General features: G+C 29.0%; 1 protein-coding gene and 1 long non-coding RNA gene across 2 annotated transcripts; both read left to right on the forward strand.

Annotated features, from left to right (window-relative positions):
* The first annotated feature begins 10,867 nt into the window (after positions 1-10,867).
* LOC135931654 (uncharacterized) lies at positions 10,868-12,742 on the forward strand. Its single transcript, XM_065468906.1, has 4 exons — positions 10,868-11,512; positions 11,564-11,672; positions 11,905-12,107; positions 12,157-12,742. Exons 2-4 carry the CDS (start codon positions 11,659-11,661, stop codon positions 12,405-12,407), a joined length of 468 nt encoding a protein of 155 aa, XP_065324978.1. The 5' UTR covers positions 10,868-11,512; positions 11,564-11,658; the 3' UTR covers positions 12,408-12,742.
* A 2,253-nt stretch (positions 12,743-14,995) lies between these two features.
* On the forward strand, positions 14,996-15,285 carry LOC135922521 (uncharacterized). Its single transcript, XR_010570944.1, has 3 exons — positions 14,996-15,103; positions 15,145-15,192; positions 15,239-15,285. It is a non-coding gene; the product is annotated as an uncharacterized LOC135922521 (long non-coding RNA).
* Positions 15,286-15,291: the final 6 nt, after the last annotated feature.

Here is a 15,291-nt window from a genome sequence, read left to right on the forward strand (position 1 = left end):
GGGAAAGGCTAACATCTTAAACGTAATTTTGAATATAATTATATCATTGAACTCAGAATTCAATTCTCTATCCAAAACCGGTTAGATATATATTTTTACGTTTCCGGCTCACAAAATAATTTTTTTGTCGCGAAAGCATTTAACGGGGAAAGGCTAACATCTTAAACGAATATAATTATATCATTGAACTCAGAATTTAATTCTCTATCCTAAACCGCTTAGATGTTTTTTTTTACGTTTTCGGTTCACAAAATAATTTTTATGTCGTAAAATCATTTTAACTGGGAGACTAACATCTTAAACGTAATTTTAAATATAATTATATCATTGAACTCAGAATTTAATTCTCTATCCAAAACCGCTTAGTTGTATATTTTTACGTTTCCGGCTCACAAAATAGGTGGTAATAAAAAAAATTCACGCCCACTCACGCTTACCACTAAAAAATTTTTGACCCGACCCGCCCGCTCACGACAGGCAATATTTTGATTCACGCACGTCACGCCCGAAAATTCATGGGGTTTTTAAATTTTTCAAAATTGGTAACCTATCAATATACACTTTTTTGAATTTATTCTATTTATTTCTATAATTCCATAACAAAAAATAATACAATTTATAAATCGAAATTTTTATTTAAAAAAAAAATAATATCCATGTTTTTTGATTTTAATTGAGTACGCCTTTTTTCCAACAAGCGATTGGCTACAGAAAACAATCTTTCACTAGATGCCGAACTTGCAGGGGCGGATAAAATTTTACTCGTTAATTTTTTCAAAAAAGGAAACGAATTTTCATGCTTCCAAAACTTCAAAATAATATCATTATTATTTGTCTTCTGAGCGATGAATCTTTTAAGTATCCTTGCAGCTTTCTTCGATAGATGGTGAGGGTTCATCAGTATCATCTAGAAATTCTCTAAATGTTTCATTTAGAATATTAGATTTCTTGTGAGTGTAGGACGAATTATGACAGCTAATAGTTGGCTTTGGCATTGACTTATTCATATCATATTTTATGACATTTAGCATTTTTATGGTAGTTTTATATATATTGTTTTTTTTCTGATAAAAACTTAAGGCTTTTGAAATTGGGATCCAAAATTAAGCCTACTTTATGTAGGGGCTGCATGATGAATCTTTCTTTTAAAAGACATCCAGTCCTGATTTTTAAGGCTTCTATTATTGTTGTATCCCCTTCAGAGGGTTGACAAAACTTTAATAATTTTTGTCTCCACAGATAAACTTCATTTAATGTGGGATGAGAATCGGCACTCAGATTTTCCGAGCATTCTTTAAATATTGATAAAAAAAAATTCTAACTGCCGTAAGATGGTAATATCAACAGTGGTTAGTCGATTTAATTCTCGCTTGCTAAGCAAGTACACCTGAATTAAGAAACTCTGTATCATGATATATACAGAGTTCCATCTAGTTATCACTTCTTGTTTAAGAGTGTAGCCTAGTTTGCTGTTAGCTGTTGATTGTTTGAAATACTGTACTATATTTTTCACACCATTTATATTTACAGCTATTTCATGTAAACAATTATCAAAAATGTAATGCATAATGTTGTTTAATATATGGGATATGCAGGGTAGCCTTTCATCATCTTTAAATGCACATATTAGGTTTGCCCCGTTATCAGTTACCACTATACATTTACTTAAATAATTTTCTATGTCTGTGTATTCTTCCAAAATTGAATTTACTATAATTTTGATATTGACTCCTGTTTTTTTTTCATCCATTACCCTACCCTTGTAGCCAAAACAAATATTTTAATTCAAAATCCTTAATGATAACATGCCCAGTAATAGTTAAAAAACTACTATTTTTATACTCATCTGTCCAAAAGTCGGTGGTTATGGACAAGTAATTGTTTTTGATCAAGCTTTTTATCTTAATTTTAATTTCTTCATATATTTTTGGAGCTACTGTATTCATAAGAGTTTTTCGACTAACAAGTATATCTTTTATATTTTGTTGTCCATATGTAACACCAACATTAATTAACTCTTGGCCAAGCTTATAAAATCCTTCACTTTCTGTAGCATTTAAAGGTCGTAGATCTTTACATATAAAATATAACTGATTTTTTTGTAAAACTGCTTTTGATTTATCTGACATTTGTCTTTTTCCTTGATGACCTCGAATACATTGTTAACTCTCTTCCTAGGAGTCATAATTTGATAATCCTTGGGGACTTAAATACTAGGATCGGAAAAGATGACTCCTTTATTAGAGATGGAGTAATTGGGAATGCAGCTCTCTCTCAATTAAGCAGTGATGACAGTATGAAGTTATTGGAGATGTGCAGGAGTATAAACCTCAAGGTTGAAAATACTTTCTTTTCACACAGCGAATCTAACACCCTAACCTTCAGAAGAAATAATACCAAATCTCAGATCGATTTTATCATCTCGAACATTCATAGCTGGTTCATCGATGTAAAAGCAATGCCTAATATTAATATTTCTGATCATAACTTAATCAGAGCCAGTATTACTGTGAGAAATTTATGGGGAAACTCTCGGCGTCCTTCTCTTCAACCCCAGCCTAGATACCTGTCCTGGAAAAGGAATGCAACACATCTGCAACGTCCTGCAACTACAGCTCGATCTAATCTTAAATGATAGGGAGGCAACTTTCTTATCCTCATCGAAGTCTCAGTCTGTTGAAGAATGTTGGGCGTCTTTCAAAAACAACTAGTTTGATGCCTGCAATCATCTCCCTAACATCAACAGTTCTCCACCAAGACAGTAATGGCTATCCGATGACATCATTCGCATGATAGCTCAAATCAAGTTACAAGGAGAGCGCGATGGTCATTTATGGACCTCAATTCATAGACTCCTAAGGAGAGATAGAAGGATTTTTATTGCTAAAAAAGCTTTGAGATAGACAGGGATATGAGGGAGAATAGAACTTTCGACGCCTACAAGAGACTAAATTACTTTTGTAAAGCCAAAGTGTTCAAGACTCTTCCAACTATAAGGCCGGATAATAATAAATTAGTTACTGACCCCGACGAACAGATGGCGTCAGTGGCGTAGACAAGGGGGGTGGGGGTTTGGGGTCGAAACCCCCCCATGGAAAATTTTTTTTTTTTTTAAATTATTATTTTTTTTATTTTTTTTTTATAAAATAAAAAATTATTATTTTTTTATTGCGAATAATTATATTTAAAAAACGGTTTCAATTTAGAGAAATAAGATAATATATTATATATAATACAATATGAATATGAATATCACAATGAAATATATTTATAAAAAAAGGAGTTTTAATTTTAAATGATCACATCGTTTAAAAATATATATAAATTATATGAACTAAAATATTAAATAACAATAAAAGAATAAAGATATATTGTATGTAAATAATTTCTGGCATAGTTAAATTTATTAAATAACAATAAAGATATTTTGTATTGGTAATGATATTCTATAGTAATTTCTTTCTACTTGTATCTGTCTTTAAATTTTTATTAAGAAACTTTGATATCTATCTGAGATACATTTTTTATAATCCAGATTTTTTTCTTGTGCTGCTCAGCTCTTAACATTGAAATTCATATTGAAATATATCATTTAAAATCTAAAAAAAAATATAGAAACACCACACCGTTCTCAAAAAGATGTTTCACTTTACTTAAATTTTCATTTTAAAAATGATAATGAAAAATTGTTAGCTGTTGAAAATATTTGGATACCTGATAAATGTTATAAATTTCCATTGCCCTTGGGCAAAAGAAATTTAATCTTTCAAGCATCCTGGCTTAACAAATATAAGTGGCTTGCTTACTCAGCCGATGAAAAGGGCGCATTTTGTAAAGTTTGCGTCATATTTTCCCCAAGATATGCTGGAAATAGGTTACAAAAACTCAAAACATTGGTAAGTCAGGTGTACACAAGATGGAAAGATGCGCTCGAAAATTTTAATTATCATCAAAAAAATAAATATCATCTTAATTCCTGTGAGATAATGGATTCTTTAAAAGAAATCTCAATGAATCAAAAGATATCAATATCCAATGTATTGAATAAAAAAAATTTTGATATTGTTACAAAAAATCGATCAAGAATAATTATAATTATTGATGCTATCATTTGGTTAGGGAGGCAGGGCTTGGCGTTAAGAGCTCATAGGATATCTCCTGGCCCCATAACACTTACATCCCCTTCTCACAATGAAGGAAATTTCAAGGAATTATTGAAATTTTTTTGTAATAATAATGACAACTACCTAAAGCTTTTTGAAAGCTCCTCTAAAAATGCTACTTACCTAAGTCCCACTATTCAAAATGAAATAATATCAATATGCAATCAGTTTATATTAAAGGAAGTTTCTTCAAAAGTCAAAGCATCACCATTTTTTAGTGTTTTGGCGGATGAAACTTCCGATATTGGTAATATTGAACAACTATCCATAGCAATAAGGTTTATTGATATGGAATCAGGTAATTATAAAATGAAGGAACTATTTGTTCAATTTATTGAATTACCTGACACTAAGTCAGAAACGATTGCTAATCAAATTATTAAATCACTTCAAAACCTGGATTTAAATATAAATCTACTGAGAGGCCAAGGGTACGATGGAGCTCTCTCGATGAGTGGCCATGTTAAAGGGGTCCAATCAAGAATTAGAGAGCTTTATAGCACAGCTCTTTATGTTCACTGCAGTTCACATTGCCTGAATTTGATGATAGGCATGTGAAATTAGAGATATTTGGAACAGTTTACGTAAAAAGATTTTGATTTAATTGAAATTTATTAGATTTTATTATGTATTATAGATATCTTTATATAATTTTTATATATTTTTCAAAATTTAGAAACAATATCGTCGGTTTGTGACTTCTTTACCCCACCCAAGAAGAGGAAGATTTTTACCCAAACGTTCTATGAAATTGATTCAAAAAATTCAAAAAAAAAATTCAAAAGATTTTGTCCCACAAGATTCATTGAAAGACAACAATCGGTGAAGGTTTTCATCGAGTTATATGAGGTTATTTTTGCGGCACTGGAATCATACATATTACGCAAAGAAAAAGATTCCGCAGATGCGGAAAATCTTTTACAGGCTATTACGAAGCCTCAATTTTTAATTTCAATTCAATGTGTTTATTTTTTATTTAATTATACATATGATTTTAGCAAAATGTTACAAAAAATTGATTTGGATTTAAGGGAGGTTATGAATAGGGCAAAGGATTTTGTTGAAATATTAACAAATATCAGAGATAATGTGGATGAAAAATTTCACGAAATATATGAGAAAGTAAAGGAGATCGCTAATATGTTTGGGATTGAAATTTTTAAACCTAGAGTAGTTTCTAGACAATCCAATCGCTCAAATATTGATGCATCTACGATTGAGGATTTTTATAAAATTAACATTTTTATTCCACTTATTGATACATTTTTATTTCAATTAAAGGAAAGATTTATAAGTCACAATTTTATTTTAAAAAGCTTTTATTTTCTTTTGCCGGTTGAGTCTGAATTGTTGATTACACTTGAAACGCGAGAGGATATTAAGAACATCTCAGAGTTTTATTCTGATGATTTATTAGGGTCGTATGATAAGTTACTTTGTGATGTCGGTATAAAAATCTTAGCAGAATAGAGTACTCTTTGAGACCAAAAAATGCTTTGAAGGCCCTTTCCATGTGTAATTGCACTTTAGATTCCCTGCCCAATATCAAAACATTGTTTTTTATTTTAGCTACTTTACCGATTAGTACCTGCAGTAATGAAAGGTCTTTTTCAACTTTGAAAAAGTTAAAAACCTATTTAAGAAATAGCACCGGTGAAAACCGTTTAAATGGATTAGCCCTATTAAATATTTATAAGGAGATTATTCTAGATAAAAATTTGATTCTAGATGAATTAGCCAAATCTCAGAGAAAAGTAGACCTCTCTTTATAAATTCAAATCATATAATTGTAATATTTTCTTAGTCATAAAATTTTTATATGTAAAACTTAATTATAATGAATTTTTAGTCATGATATTTTTATACTATATTTAATAATAGTATTGCACCTACAATAAGAATTATTTATATAATATACTCATTTGTATTAAATATAACTGTTAAATTATATTTTTTTGAATTGCATACAAGAATTACTTATATTTTATTGTAATTTTATTTTTTTAAAATATAGATATTAAAATAGTAATCTGTATAAAAATTCTAATTTTCAAATTTATTTTTTGTATATAAAATAAACACATAGTTAAATAAAGGGTTTATACTAAATAAAATTGTTAAATTGTATTTTTTTAGCAAGAATTACATATTTTATTGCAATTTTATTTTTTTAAAATATAGTTATTTATTCAATTTTTAATATAATAATCTGTATAAAATTTATATATTTTGAAATTTATTTTTTTATATATTATTAAAATAAATACATAGTTAAATAAATACATAGTTAAATAAATAAAGTTAATAATAAATAAAATCTCTGCAAAATATTGTTATATGCAAAAATTTAATTAAAATAATTATTTTTAACATAGAATAAGATATATTGAGTTGATCATAAAATTGGAAGGTTTGGGGGGAGGCAAATTTTTTTTACATCGAATAGATTGAATTAATATACAATTTACTAAATATTGATAACATTTTCAAAATAATGCTTTCAGTCGCTTATTAATTATAAATTTGGCAAAAATTTTAATTCTAATATTTTTTAATATTTATGCTGGCCTGGGTATAATACACAAAATATTGGCAAATTTTGATAAGGGGGTTTGGGGGCGAAGCCCTAAAAAAAAATTTTCAAACCCCCCCCCCCCTTCCCCCCCATGGATTAATTCTGGCTACGCCACTGGATGGCGTTATGGCTGGATCACTATATGAGAGTCTTTGATTCTAGGAGGCCTACCTTAATCCCATCCACTAGTCAAAGTGTTGGACAATTGGACGCAAACTTTTCATTGGCTTAAATTGTGGCCGCTATTAAGAAGCTTAGGAATAATAAATGTCCGGGTACGGATAACATTACAGGCGAACATCTGAAAGCAGCTCCCTTAACGATCTCTCGGTTCTTACTGCCTTTGTTTAACAAGATATGGTTTACTGGGATGATGCCAGCGGATTGGAATAGGACTATCTTTTGCAACTTACCGAAAATTCCAAATTTATCTAAATTCAAGGATTATAGAGTCATCGCTCTCACGTCTATTTGCATCAAAAGATTTTATGGTTCTTTTAAAAAACCGCATTCTTTCCTCTACACCAAACCTTTTGTCTAAATACATTTGTGCTTACCGTCCAAGTAGAAATATAAACGAACCAATATTAGCTTTAAAGATTATAATGCAGAAATGTGAGAAGTATAAATAACTTTTTACTTTATTTTTATCGACTTTAAACGTGCTTTTGATAATGTTAAACATGATGCGCTTTGGAAGATTTTAACCGAATGTGGCATTGACTCTAATATTATAAGGATCCTTAAAACACATTATAGTAGTTTTTTTGCCTCCTTAAAAATCAATAATAAGGTTTCTCCATCTTTTAGGACAAAGAAAGGGGTAGTGTTCTTTCCCCGCTATTGTTTAATATACTTATGAATAAAATCATATGCGAAACTCTTAGAATTAAGATCCAGTCAGTCGTTCTTCTTGGAAAATAGGGTGATATGTTATGCTGATGACATAGTATTGATAACAAAAAGTTTGGAAGAAACCCAAAATTTGATCTCTATATTGAACTCCTTTAGTTTTAAGGTTGACTTGGATATAAACTTTGATAAAACAGTGATAATGTCCTCGTCTCAGGCGCCTCTTCTGAATAATTTGGTGGTTGGGGGAAAGTTGGTTAAGGTGATGAAATCCTTTAAATATCTAGAGTAACCATTGACAATAAAGGTAGTTGCAAAGTGGAACTAAAAATTCGTATACAAAATGCTAGGGCAGCTTTTTATAAATTTTTTAAACTGTGGAAAGCTAGAGAGATATCCGTTTTGACAAGACTCCGTATTTTCAGCTCAACCATCATCCCGATTCTCTTTTAGCGGTGATACATTGGAGATTACCAAGACCGAAACTAGGAAATTACAAACGTTTGTAAATAAATGCTTAAGAATAATAAATGGAATTTTCTACCCTAATATTATCTCAAATGGAAACCTTTGGAAGATGTCTAACCTACCCAAGTTCACGTGTCTTTAAAAAAGAAGCGTCTTACTCTCTTTGCCCATATTTTGAGAAACGATAGTAAAAATAACCTCGTTATTGATGCCATTAATTCCTAAGGCTAAACAAACACAAAAAATCTATAAAGAAATTACTAAAAATTAAATCGAACTAACTAAACCTCTCATAATTTTTTTTTTAAATTTTTTTATTTCTGTATTTCAGGTTATTTAATTTCTTCATTTCTCAATTTACCTCCTGACTTTGTCTTTCACCTTTTCTGTGAATTACTAGCTTCACTGACATTAGCTTTTATTTATCTTATTGACTTAATGTACTAATTTAAAACAGTCCGTCCCATATTTTTAATTACACATACAATGTCTGTTGTTGTACTTCTATACATTTTTCCCATTATATGAGTTAAGATATATTAATGGCATTTGAGAAATAGTTTGTGATTTACGTTTCTTATGTGGGCTAGAATTAATCTTTGGCTTTTTTTAACTTAGTTTTTGGGTATGTTTTGTATTTTTCCATAGATTTTGAGTTCGAAATGTTTCTGGGGTAGAGGGTATCCTCTTTTGTTTATGAGACATTTATTTGTTTATGGTCATCTATTTCTTTTATTTTATTTTTTTAATTTATTTTTTACTTCCCCAGTTTCTTTGGTCTCTCTAACATGTCCGCCCCCTCCATAGATTAATATAGGAATAGTGGATGTGCCCTCAGTCTAGAAAATACCGATTTCTCTCTTATCTTCCATACTTTTTGTATACGTTTAAAAGTTTCCACTCACCTTTGTATTCTAATTTTTCTTCTTCTTTGCAACTACTTTTATTATTAAGTATATTTCCTAAATACATTGTGACTACATTTACCCTGTTCTAACTATAAGTTTTTGAAGTGGTTACTTGTTTTTCTTGGGAAAAATAAGGAGGAAAACTGTTTTTTTTTATTCATTTCAATATTTTTCTTTATTATTGCTAGTTAAATAGATTTAACGTCTTTAACTTTTTTCTTTTTCAAAACATTACATCTTAATTGGAGTCTAAATATAATACATTGGTCGTTCCCAGTGTTCTCTTTTATTTTTATGTTTTTATTTATTTAGGAGTGGCAAGAGTTTAGCCTTGTTTTACTCCTTTTTACATTGGAGGTAGGGGATTTTCTTCGTCATTGATTTCGAAGCATCCAAACATGTATTAGTGGTTTTCTGGATCTGGAAGATGTTGGGGTCTTCCCTTTTCTGACAACGAAGCTGCATGGTTAACATTATCAATAGCTCTGCTATAATTTATAAATGTAAAGTAGAAGGGGGTTTGTACTTACTTTTTCTGCATGATTATTTTTCTGAATTAATTTTTGGCTCCAGTATATTCTTTTCTTGGCCTGTATATACTTATGTATTTGGGGGGGGGGGGATTCGGTGTAGGTGATATGCTTGTGGTTTTTGAGTGAACCAAAAAAATTTTTTTCCCATGCTACAGGATGTGATGGCTATAGCTCAGAATTTCTGTGGTTTTAGTTTTTTGGGTAGTTACTTAGGTAGGATTTGTTCAATCCCACTGCAGTAGTTCCGCTCTCCTATATTTTATTGAAAGAGGGCTAATAGGTAGCGAGATATTGTTATAGGTGCTATTTTTGGTTTTTCTGCTGTGATATTATCTAGCCCCGGAGCTTTGTTTTCCCTTAGGCTGCTTTCATAGTGGAGACGGTTCCGATTTGACGTCAAAACATCTGATATGACGGCGTCCGACAAGGCTTTCATTATGAATTTTTTTATAACAATTCGACTTAAACAGATTAGACATTATTTTATTTTTTAAATATTAAATGGACTTTTTTCGTCTGCGGGAAAATGACTGATGTTAAATTGCCACCTCCAAGAAATAATGATATCTATCAATTCTACAAATACTTCTATCACTCACAATTTCATTTTCAAGCACACTATATTCCTTAAATATTTACTTTGCGACTACATTTTTTATGACATGAAAAGCCTGACTTCTACTCTTCTGAATCAAAACTCTAGTAAATTCTTTCAAATGCATGGAAGATGTTTGGGAGAGTAATGAGACTCTTTTTTAATTGCTGAGGATTATACATAACCCATAATATATCTCTGTCAAGTTATTACTTTTATTCATTAATTTTTTTATTTTTTCTAGATTCAAAGAAATAAATTCTCTTCTTTATTTACTAATTTATCTCAATCAATTCATCATAACTTAATTCTTTCTTATCTTCTCCAATTCTTTACCTAAGCTACTATAAAGTTTAGCAAGTAGCATTATAAATCATTTATTTATCTTTTATTTCAATTATTTATTTCCTTTAACAATTTATTTTTTCTATATATTAATCTTATTAACTTATTTTAAACAAAATAATATAAATCAACATTTAATATAATTACAACTTCTTTCTTAAACAAAATTTAACTTTAATCCTCTCTTACTTAATTTCATGGATATTTTCTTATTCATCATTTCTCTTGTCTGCTTTTTCCTTTTTCAATTTTCCAAGTATCGTCTGCTTATTTTTTCCCCATTTTTTTTCTATTTCAAAATTCAAATTTATCTTACAATTTACTTTAAAATTTATATTATGTCAATTTTCAAAAATCTAACAATCTACTCCTACAACATTCCTGGCCTACTTTCAAAAACAACTATACTTAGAAAACTCCTTGATCAATATGATATTAACATTATTTTAACACAAGAATCTCTTATTACCAATAATATATAAAAAAAAAGAGAAAACAAAAAAAAATAAATAAATTACAAAAACTAATTCTTCTTCCTCTTTACTCCTTAATCACCCCCCCCCCTCCCCTTTTTTCTAATACATATTCCTATCTTATCTTTTATAATAAATAAACATTATTTACAATGTGGATCCTGGCTTATCCACGAGTGGTACCCGTTATCCCACTCAAATTAAACGGGACCCTGACAGTAGGGTAAATTACTGTCAACTTTGTGGATCCTGGCTTATCCACGAGTGGTACCTGTCATCCCACTCACAGGGCCCAGACAGTAGGGTAAATTTTCTGCCAAACAGTGAATGCAAATTCACTGCACTGGAGACGCCCTCTATGGGGTGGTGGAGTGCCCACTTAATTGTGGGATGTCTCCCCAGTGTATAATATGATATGATTTATTTTTTAAAATGAACCAATATTCCTTAGTTAAATTATGTATTATATATGATCTCTTATTCAAGAAAGAAAAAAATATAGTTAATTCGAAAAGGAGGAAGGAGGGAGCATATTTTACTTTGCTGCCAAAATTACTTAAAGATGACCTCAAGTTTTATAATTACATGCGTATGAAAAAAGTGAGTATATTATTAAATATAGTATTTTCATAATTCCATTTTAAAAAATAGGAAACGTTTTATTATATACTAAATCATAAAATTTACAATCACAAAAAAAGAAAACAAATTTTATCAAGAATCAAATTACATCAGATGAAAAGTTAATGATTACCCTGAGGTATTTATTTATAGTTTTTTTTAACCTGTATATATCTTATAAATTTATTAAAATTAGCTTATCATATATATTAAAATAATTTAATATTTAATATTGAGATCTAACCCTTATATTTATATTAATAAAGTTGAAAAACTTATTAATTATTATTTTTATCAGACACATTATATCTTATTACTTATTTTTATAATTTAAAATACATTTTTATAATTTCTTACTGCATTTCATCTAGATATCTTGCAACTGGGGATTCATATGTCTCCATGTCTTATAATTATAAATTAGGAGTATCTACTATTAAGCAAATAATAGGAGATACAACCAAGGCTTTATGGGATATTTTGCAACCTATCCATATGATGGTACCTACATTACAGATGTTTGAGGAAGTAGCTCAAGGCTTTGAGGAGATGTGGAACTTCCCAAACTGTATAGGTGATAGATATAATTATTTTTACTATATTAAAATTTAATATTTTACTAGGGGCCATTGATGGGAAGCATTGTAAGACAAATAAGCCTCCGCACACAGGAACACAGTTTTTCAATTACAAGCATGGATTTTCAATAATCCTTCAAGCATTGGTGGATCATAATGGCAAATTTATGGTTATAGATGTTGGCAGTTATGGAAGCCAAAGTGATGGAAGAGTCTTTGCTCACTTCTATCAAAAAGAATTGAAAATGGTGAGCTCCCAATTCCACCCCCTAAGCTTTTACCTAATTCAAATATAGGCCTCATGTTATTTTAGGGGATGGAGCATATCCTCTGAAAAGATATTTGATGAAACCATATATTAAAAATAATAATAATGATTTTAAAATATTTAACTACCGCCTATCCCGGGCAAGAAGGATAGTGGAGTGTAGTTTTGGGGTTTTAACCTCAAAGTGGAGAATTTTATTAAAACAGGTTGAGGTTAGTCTATCTGTTTTTGAAAACATCATTAAAGCAACTTGTATTTTGCATAATATAATATTAAGTAAAGAAAATTTAAATATAATAAGTTTTGATCCTGTTGGTTCAAATTATCCTTTATGTAACCAACAGAGTATTAAAAATAGTTCAGATCAAAATAAAAAAATAAGAAATTTATTTAGGAATTATTTTAATAATATAGACATTTTGCCCTCGCAAACTAATATTTTAAATTAATATTTTATTTTTCAATATTTTGAATTTATATTTATTAAATTTCTTTATATTTTTTGGTATATATTTTATTTTTATAAAAATACAAGAACTTGTTAATAAAATAATTATTTTCAATTTCCCATGTTTTATCCTCAGTGTAAATATCTTGTATACTTAGTAAGCCTTGACTAATCAAATTTATTTTTATCAGACCTTTCCTGATATGGTACTTAAAATGATATAATTATAGGTCAGGCTAAGTTTAAAAAGCACAAAGCAAATATTTATTATTTTGTAATAAAAAATTTATAATATGTTTAATAATTATAATATATTTATTTTATAATAAAAATTTTAAAAATATATAATTTATTTTTTTAATTGACTTTTATATAAAAAAAATCATCTGTTTATCCAGAGTTTTTTTATATTATTTATTTTGGTAATCTCTTAGATTGTTCCATCTAGTCTTTAACTCATCACCTAAAAATATAAAACAGATAAATAATCATATTGTTAGCTCAATTATTGATAGTATTTAATTTAATTAAAAAAATTAAGTTTGCTCCTAAATAATTATTCAAAGATATTGATTAACATTGTAACACCAAATTTAAGAATTAAATAGTAAGCTAAATCTTTTTATCTAAATACTTAGATGAGATATATTAATACAATAAATTTAACTCATCACCTCAAAAATATAAAACAGAGGTAATGAATGATCATATTGTTTGATCAATTCTAAATATATATATATAATTATTGAAAGTGTTCAATTTAATTGATAAAATATATTCAAAAAAATTTATGTTATATTTATAAAGTTTTAATACCTGATTCACCAAATTGTAGGCCTAAATTTATCAAAAATTCTGATTTTTTGCAATAATCCTTGTAACTTTAAACAAATTTATCATATATAAATTTAGATCCTCTAACAACTTCAATTAAATCTAACACATTAATTTTCATTTTTAACATGAACAAGCTAAAATATTAGAAATAAAAAATTATATTTAGTTATTTTTAACAAGTAAGTAACGTTATAACGCTCTATAAAATTTGCCGGATCAAAAAGTCAAAATGTTTTGACTTCAAAATTTGCCGGCGTTTTCAAGACGGAAGGTATCGGAACGGACGCACTATGAACATATATATCATTTTTAATGAGATTGACTTTTGACGGAACGGATAAAAATCGGATCCGTCTCCACTATGAAAGCAGCCTTAGTCTTTGACCACTTGTTATTTCATTTATGAAGAAACCAGTCGAGGGGGTGGCGAGGTTTGTAATTATGTTTGTTGGTAGAGTCTTTCCGTGAGTGATAGACTATCATATAACAATCAAGCCATGCCTTTTGTTAATCCTGGCCAACAATTACTGTTCTATTTCCTAAAACTTACGGAGCTGGTTCCTATTTCTGCGTCGTAGTTCCTTTCTTTCATATCTTTATTAATATCAAAGACCTTTTTCTCTATAAATTCTATCTATCACTCCATAGAATTTTGTTTCTCTGGAAAAGAAAAATAAAACCTTTGTTGTGTGGTGTTCGTTGCTGGATAGTCATAAACCTATTACTGACTAGTTTTGTCTATTCACTGGAATTTTCACCTATTTAAACAATTTGCGGTAAACCCATTAGCTTCTTTTTCTTATTTTCATGAATAAATTCTAATTTCAATTGATATGAACACATTCTTAATTATTGATAGTAATTGTCAAGGCTTACATTAGATGCTAAACTTAAAATTAGCCAGCACCCACCCTTAAAGTAATTAAATTATTTTTTTTTGGATATAGGCTTTTGTTTTGCCCATTTCTTTTGTTTATTAGCCTATAGACGTTTAAGCAACAGTTCTCGGATTGTTGCGCGTACAAGTACGTAAGGCTTGCCCACAAACGTGTGAAGGGTTCCTCATTTTTTTCCCTTAATTAACTATCCAGTTTGATCGATTTTTGAGGTTTATCCACAACCAGAGGGCGAAAACGCTTTTATCACGTATCACATAAATGCGTATCGTACAGCCTTTACTATTTTTCAGCCATAATTAGGGATTTTTTCGCATGACTTTTTGCTAAATTTTGCTTAAGCTTAAAATTTGTATGCTCAATTTAACAAGCTGATTGCTCAATATATACTTTTACTTTATAAATATTGCCTTATGATTCCATCACATTTTAGAAAATATGATAGTTATAATACTACTATGTATTACAAATTCACCAGGCCATCATGTGCAGGGAAAGGGATATTTAAAAATAATACCTTCCAAAAATCTAAATAGTGTACAAGTATATTTTTTGTTAATCTTATATAAATAATTATATTATAGCTCCTGCCTGCTTAGAAATAACACAAGTTAAGTCTATAGCCACACAAAGTAAAAATAATTCTAATTTTATAATTTATAAAAATTTATTTTATAGCTGATCCCATAAATGTAGATAGTATATCAGTAGCCACACAAAGTAAAATATAA

Source organism: Gordionus sp. m RMFG-2023, chromosome 1, assembly GCF_954871325.1.
Source record: "Gordionus sp. m RMFG-2023 chromosome 1, tfGorSpeb1-WG-v2, whole genome shotgun sequence".
In the NCBI taxonomy this organism is placed as follows: domain Eukaryota; kingdom Metazoa; phylum Nematomorpha; class Gordioida; order Chordodea; family Parachordodidae; genus Gordionus; species Gordionus sp. m RMFG-2023.

Bases quoted from the DNA above. Each gene is read 5' to 3' on its own strand.
- LOC135931654 (XM_065468906.1), top strand. The intron at 12,108-12,156 runs GTGATAGATATA...ATATTTTACTAG, and splicing joins GAACTTCCCAAACTGTATAG to GGGCCATTGATGGGAAGCAT.